General features: G+C 32.8%; 1 protein-coding gene across 1 annotated transcript in view; it reads left to right on the top strand.

The window, feature by feature from the left end:
- LOC106461980 (transducin beta-like protein 2) overlaps positions 1-1048 on the top strand; it is a 24526-nt gene extending 23478 nt beyond the window's left edge. Inside the window, exon 10 of the mRNA XM_013921848.2 lies at positions 901-1048. Within this exon, the coding sequence (XP_013777302.1) occupies positions 901-937 (37 nt within the window). The 3' untranslated portion in view covers positions 938-1048. The remainder of the gene's footprint in view (positions 1-900) is intronic.
- Positions 1049-7934: the final 6886 nt, after the last annotated feature.

The following is a 7934-nucleotide window of genomic DNA, read 5'->3' as shown; positions in this document are numbered from 1 at the left end:
CTAATAAGTAGGTGTCTCACTGAATGAATGAATGCAGCGCTGGGCAATCAATTACGTAATATGAACTATCTATATGAACTATCATGTGAGTATTATTTTATCAAAACGCTTACAAGGTATTTGCTTCTTACTTATTCTTGCTTTTTTCTTTTCTTGACATTCTTTAGTGATATGTGATAATAATTGTTGTTTTTAATTATGATGTTAACATACAGTTTAATAGTTGTTGAATATTCTTTTCTTGTTGGATTTATTATAATCGAATGACTCAATAGAACAACAATAGATTTTTTTAAATCTCATAATTAATTTTTAATTCACTTTATCATCGGAATAAAAAGTTTAACAGAAAACCTGTCCAGGGCCACTCTGTGATCCCAGTCCCGGGCCGCTTAGCCATCCCAATCCGCCCCTGGATGTAATTAATTCTTTAAAACTAAAACAGCTAAAATGGGATAGAAAAAAATGCATCATTTAAAAACAATGTTTTGCCACTATTAACGTTACATCATGTGGTATTTTTAAATGATGGTTTTCTCTATCCCATTTTATGTGTTTATGAATTTTAAGTTTTGTAGAGTGTGGTATACCTCCAACATTTATATTTGTAATTAATTTTTATTGACCCTTGAAGACTATGAATGTATAAGAATTACAATGAATAATCCTCGCATAACATTTGGCATTTGTACACCTTTCTCAATATATAGAATTGTAGAAGACCAGTAGCTGATACTTTAATAATTCATAAGGAGAATCATTTGCTTTATTCCAACAAAAAATAATAAGTTAAAGAAACGAGCTCTTAGGAGTAACTCTTAGTATTTTATTCACACTTTGTTTTATGCTATAAATTCGTCTGTTGGTAGCATTAGTAATCATAATATTTTCTTCTTTCAGATCCGCACTTAAAGCCATAGAGAAGATGGAAGAATAACACACTATGGATTCTGTATGCCATAATAAAAAATTCACTGTGACTTTTGTAAATGAGGTGTTGTTTGCCTAATGACTTCAGATGTTTCAGATACATTCTTTTACAAGCACAGAAACAGTAATGACAAATGAAATAAAAACGATTTTACTATCTTACACTTGACTTTCATAGTATTATTGAGGTTCATACAAATTTTTTTAATTTCAGTAAATATACACACACATATATATATATATTTTAAGAAAGTGTTATTAGCAAAATAATCACTGTACAATGTTGTACAGCAAACTCTGAAACTCACTAGTTTCTCAAGTAACATAAAGAATATTGGTATTGAAGTTTACTACTATAAGTATTAATATCACATGTTTTTTCATAACTATTGAAATATCTATTATATTTTTTAATCATTTTCTTTTTTACATTGCCACTGATTGCACTGTGTATCATTTCTTTTTGCATTCCTGAGTATTTGAAAATTGTTTTAAGAGGTACTAAAAATACTTGAAAAAACTAGAAAAATAATAGAATTGAATTTTCCATTGATTTTTTTTTAGAATTTCACTTGTATCCTGTGTTTAAAAAATGTGTCAGATTATTTGAGTTTTTAGGAGAAATAAAACTTCTTTGTGATGAAATCAAGTGTTACCTGTAATTTTTTAAATTGAGGGGATACATAGCCATTGAAGGTCTTCTGTAATACTACATATAAGTGTATTTTGAGTAAAATTATATATTACAGCTAGACAAATACATTAAACATTTTTAGAACAACTAAAACTAAGTCTAACAACGAGCTTTTGTGTAAACATTGAAAGTTTAAAAAGTTTACATAGTTGGCTTCTGTATCATATTGTTACGTCTCTGTGTTTGTTTGTTAATTTTCCGAAGAAATTCTTTTCAAGAAACTTCAGCGATACAAGTCCTTTCATAAATAAAACTAGTTTATTCTTTCTCAATTCAACTTTGCCATACACTTAATTTCCACAGTCACTTTAACTTAAACACACGCTAGAATTCACAACGATTCATGCACTTTACTTACGGCCACTACCATGCTTGACTCAGTTGTCCGTCTCTGTCTGTCTGCAATTCTATTCCGATTAATTAATTTCTCTTTATCTGGCGCACTTATAGACAAGAATAGAGGGCGCGTAGAAAAAACCAGAGTTGCCACGAACAGACATGATTCTTCTAGAATATCATGACTTGTTACTAGCGTCACGTGACTTCCGCTGTCGTAACAATATTTATTTTGTTAATCTAAATAAAGGATACATAAATATTTAAAATGTAATAAATAGTTTTTATGTGTAAATCTTTAATCAAAGATATTGAACATACAGTGGTCGAAGATAGGGAAATTTAATAATTGAAGAACTAGTGAACAATTTTGACATCATAATCTTCTTATAATACAAATTTTAAAAACGACATCAAACAACAATTGCACAGATATATTTGTAGTAGTAATATACTATTTTTGAATAAAAAAATCTATTTATTAATATGTCTATATATATTTTGTTTACACACACATATCTTTATACTGGATCATGAAAAATGTTTTAGGCTATTTAAAATCTTACAGTTAACACTCATATATTGTAATATGAAATGTATTTATTCTTATATATCCTAAACTATAGTCAGCTGAGAGATTGTGTTTTGTGCATAGGTGCTATGTGAGTTTTGTTTGGGTAGGCTATTCTGTCACTTATAGTATATTATAGTTTTTTTGGGAGAATAGTGCATATTAAGAGATATTTTTTGGAGGCTGTTTGTTTGTCCATGACAGGTGTTCAAGAGGAGGTGGGTTGACCCTTGGGTGGTTAGAGACGAACAATTAATCTCATGGCTTTGGTAGTTCTGATATGGCTATATCTGCTGTTTTCAACATCCATACTTGATAGTTAATTCTATGAGTATGTTGCTCAAGGCAAGCTCTTGTTGTAGGCAGTGTTGACAAATCAATGTTTTTGATTGCCTGCTGATACATCATCATTGCACTTTGATTTAAGCATGAAATGGTGCAGGGCATCAACACTTTCAAACTTCTGTTTGCAATAGAATGCACAGACAAAATTTTCAAGGCCTTTGGTAAGATCATCTGTGACATTCCAACCTTCACCTAACTGCTGCAAAATACAACTAAAAGCAGGTGATTTCAGGAGTATTTTAGGGGCCTCACTTTTCCTTTTCTTTAGAAAGCTCTTATTGAATCTCTCTGTATGATGGCATGAAGTCCAAGTAATGCATTGCACATAGAAGATGAATAGTAATTTGACAGCTTTATAATGTTAATCAAATGCCTGTTTCCAAATCCTTTGCCATAAAAAATTGTGGTGTTGATCTTTCTTGCATAATAGAGCAAGATGTCACTGTATGGTGTTTTAACTCTCACATACTCATATTTATGTTTCGCAGCATATTTACACTACAGTATTACTCTCAAGTCAGTTTCTTATTGATTTGACTTCAGTCCTGGAATCACTGATCTCTCATTTTCTGACATATCAAATGCTCTTACCTCCTTCACAAGAATCACTCTTCTACCATGCATTTAATTCAAAAAGCTTTTGCTTGACCACACCTGTTCTTTGTTTTCTTCATTATACAAAAACTTTACTCAGTTTTTCTCTGTGCTTGGTCTTTTGATGATCAGTTTGTCACCACTGCCTCCTCTTTACTATTTCATCCAACACTCTTTGAAAGCATGTTTATGGGCCTTGTATAGTTTATACTGTTCGTTTTTTCTCTTCTGATCTTCACTTGTTTCTTTTCCTGTTTATATTCTCTTCTACACCTTTCAGGTACCGTGCCTCCACAGCATATAGATCGACTCCTTGAAGTCTTGTGAGCAAGTTCTCATCACCTGTTCTTTTTGGTGATCTTATTACTGCTTTATTCCCACCATAAGCAAATGTGGTTGTAGTTTCCTACATCCTGACACCTTTGTTGCATATCTTTTTAGCCAACTACATTACAAAATATGCAGTCTTGACTGAAGAGGACTCTATCATTGGTAGTAGGAGTAGAGGAAGGTCTTCTAATTACTATGCAGGATGAAGAAACTGTTGCAGCTTCAGAAGTTTGAGATGATGGTAGCCTGTCTTGGTTTTTGTGAAGTTTTGATAACAGTCTCTATGATAACCCAGTCCATCACCTACTCATAGCTGTTTAGGTATCATTTTGCATTCTTCATCCATCCTATGGGGTGAATCTATGGTTTCACTTTGTCTTTTACTCTTTATATCTTCTTTTAGTTTCTTTAGTCATTCTTCATTAAGAGGTATAAATATCATGCATAATTTATTGTTGACTTCTAATGCAGAAAATATTGAGAGGGTGGAAATTGGGGAACATATGGGTGCAAGTGATCATTTCTCTATTAGGTTTGATATTTTACTGCATTTGTAGATTAGGAATAATTATATTTTGATCCCAAATTTCAAAAACTAATTTTGAAGGGATGTGACAAGAATTATCTTGTGAATTGGGCAGCTGAGTTATTTGGAGACACTGATCGAATGTGGAAAATTGTTAAAGATAAATTTTTAAATATTCAAGATAAACATATTCCTTATAGAAAGAAAAGGGTTGCTGCAAGTAAAAAAACTAGATTGGCTCACAAAGGATATAAGAGATAAAATTTTAAAAAAGCATCATAAATTTAAGACTTAAAGTGACTGGTATTATGGGACATTATTGAAGATCAAGAAAGTTGGTCAAACAGGACATGACATCAAAAAGGATGTATGAAAAATGTAAAAATGAACAGCAACGATTATTTTAAATATGTTAAAGGGTAAACAAAGTTTTAAGATGGGGGTAGGGTCCTTGAAGGATGATAGAGGAAGGCTTGTATCTGATGATTATGAGATGGCTGGGCTATTAAATTTTGCTTTTTCTTCAGTTTTACTAATAAAGATTTAAACTGTATTCCTCATCTTGAACAGTTGATAGATCAAAACAAGAAAATTCCATTAATTCTGAGCTTGTTAAGAAAAAATTGGGAAGTTTAAAGAACAATAAGGCTCCTGGGCCAGATAATATTTCCCAATGGTTTCGAAGGAGGTTAAGGATTGGATATGTGAGCCACTTGCTACTATTTTTTTTTTTTTTTTATAAGTCCTTGAATAGTGGGCAGATGACAAAGGATTTGAGGTTAGCTAGTGTTAAGGGAGGTAATAAAACTTGTACTAGTAATTATAGGCCTGTTAGTCTTACATCAGTAGTGGGGAAACTTTTGTGAAGTCTGATAAAAGATGCTTTGCAAAGTCATTTAACAAAGTTTAGAATTTTATTGGATAATCAACATAGTTTTTACCATGAGAAATCTTGCCTTACAAATCTTTTGACATTCTTTGAAAAGGTTACTGCTTATGTAGATGATGGTAAGGGTATAGATTTGGTGTATTTGGATTTTCAGAAAGCATTTGACAAGGTGCCAAATAAAAAGCTTGTAAAAACATAATTATAGGTGTGGGGATAGATTAACTAATTGCATATAAGAGTTGCTGAATGGAAGAAAGCAGAGGGTTGGTATAAATGGAGTTCAGTTAAACTGAATTAATGTTACATGTGGGGTACCTCAGGACTCAGTCTTAGGTCCTTTGCTCGTTTTGATTTACATCATTGACATAAATGAAGGTATGGTCAATAAATTACTTAAATTTTCAGATGATATTATGGTCTTTGGTGTTTCTAACTGTGAAGAGGATGCTGCTGCTTTACAAAAGTATTTAGATCATTTAGTGAGTTGGGCAAATAAATGGTAGATTGGTTTTAATTATGATAAATGCATAATTTGATTTATAAATATAAATTTGTTGGGAATAACCTTAACAGTGTCATGAAAGAAAGGGATCTTGATGTAATGGTAGATCAGATTCTAAAGCCATTCAAGCAGTGTGCTGTTCTAGTGGTAGGGCAAATAGGATTTTAGGTTGTATCTACAGAAATACTGAATACAAGTCAAAAGAGGTTATAATTTTTTGTATAGGTCACTGGTTAGGTCACATTTGGAGTATTGTGTTCAGTCTTTGGCTCCTTACTTTAGAAAGGACATTGAATTGTTGGAAAGGGTTTAGAAGAGGTTTACTAGAAGGGTGCCTGGGATGGAGGGTTGCCATATGAGGTGAGATTAAGACCACTGAAAATGTTTTCTCTTGAGAAAAGAAGAGTTAGAGGGGATCTGATTGTGGTGTTTAAGATTGTGAAGGGATTTGATAGTGATGGTGCATCATCTTTTTTTTCATATTTAATGGTGAGAATAGTACGACTAGGGGACACAAATGAACATTTTGGCAAGGTAGGAGTCATCTTCAGCTAAGACAGTTTTATTTTTCTAACAGGGTGGTTGACCTTTGGAATGGTTTGCTTTCGGATGTTGTGGAGGCAATAAATTTAAGTGAGTTTAAGAGAAAGCTTGATAACTATATGAATGATAAGGGCTGGTTTTAAGATTTTTATTTATTTTCTAATCAATTAGTTTTAGTGTGGTTGAGTATGGGACAGCTAAGATGGACTAATAAGTCCCTTGTTGCACCCTAAACATTATGTTATGTTATGATGAGGTCTTGTTATGTTTGTCACATGTTTGATCTTTGCTTTCTTCCGTTTCTTTTGAATTGGTTCACCACTCACATTGTGAGCAAGTCTTTGACTCTCCCTTGCCTACATTTCTATAGATTTTTAAAGGAAAAAAGGAGAGCCGCACCTCTTGGATCCCACCCCCCTCTAAATCCGCCACTGGTTCCTTCTCTACACTTTAAATGAACATTGAAACCTACAGCTTCACCTTTCATCTTGAATAAATGAACAGAACAGAATGACTCAACTTGTATTTAAGCAATTCTTTCACTTACACATTTTGCGCTAGATGGCGCGTTCGTAGCTTAAATATGTGTATGTGTTTCTTCAGCAAAACCACATCGGGCTATCTGTCCACCAAGGGGAATCGAACCCCTGATTTTAGCATTGTCCGTAAACTTACCGCTGTCCCACCGGGGACGGCACTTTAACAACACATTAAGTAGGTATAAAGCAGACAAATGTACTTTATAAGTATTGTTAATATATTTAACGAAACTGTAAAATCTGAGGAATTAAAAGTCTTAGAAACACCTAACTGACATCTTTCAACAAGACTGAAAGAACATTTATAGCTCCTTTCTGATATTTGAACATATAGTTAAACATAATCACTCTTTGATTTTTCAGGTGTTGAAATCAATGACAAAGAAAACAATATAAATTGAAGAAAAATTACAATTCTCTGTATCAAAACAACAACAAAAACCTTACATTAATTTCTTTGTTTGAAGTTAATTACAAAGTTACACAATGAGCTATCCGTGCTCTGTCACCATGGGTATCAAAACCCAGTTTCTAGCGTTGAAGCCCATAGACATACCGCTGTGCCACTGGAAGCTTATTTGTTCTAACTTTTGTTTCCTTTTTTTAACTATTGTTGATTTCTATCACATTATTGTTTAAAGACGTAATTTTGTTATAATGCCTCAAAGTGACTCAGCGGCGAGTCTGAATGTTTATTACGCAAAAAACCGGGTTACGATATTCGTGGTAGGCACAGTACAGATAGTTCATTGCAACGTAACTTTGTGCTTAATAAGAAGCAAACAAATCATTCTAATATTGTAACACGCAAAAGTTTGAACTTCGGATTTACAATGCTAAAATCAGGGGTTCGATTCCCCTCGGTGGATACAGCAGATAGCATGATGTGGCTTTGCTATAAGAAAATACACACACACAATAAATTATATGAAAATTTTAAATTTGACATAACGTTTCAGGCCTAAACTTTTCTTTGGGTGATGTCTGTTAAAGTGATATATACAGAACACATTCTAACATCATTAAAAAATATAACAATAGGAAAGTTCGCTGTGACGTAATCAAATGGTCACGTGACTCATTGGTTGGTAAGACCTTGTTTAAAAATGGCTGACCAGTATTTAATCGTCAGTCG

This window comes from Limulus polyphemus, unplaced genomic scaffold, assembly GCF_000517525.1.
Source record: "Limulus polyphemus unplaced genomic scaffold, Limulus_polyphemus-2.1.2 Scaffold1070, whole genome shotgun sequence".
Taxonomy (NCBI): Eukaryota; Metazoa; Arthropoda; class Merostomata; order Xiphosura; family Limulidae; genus Limulus; species Limulus polyphemus.
This window is presented reverse-complemented; position numbering and strand designations above follow the sequence as displayed.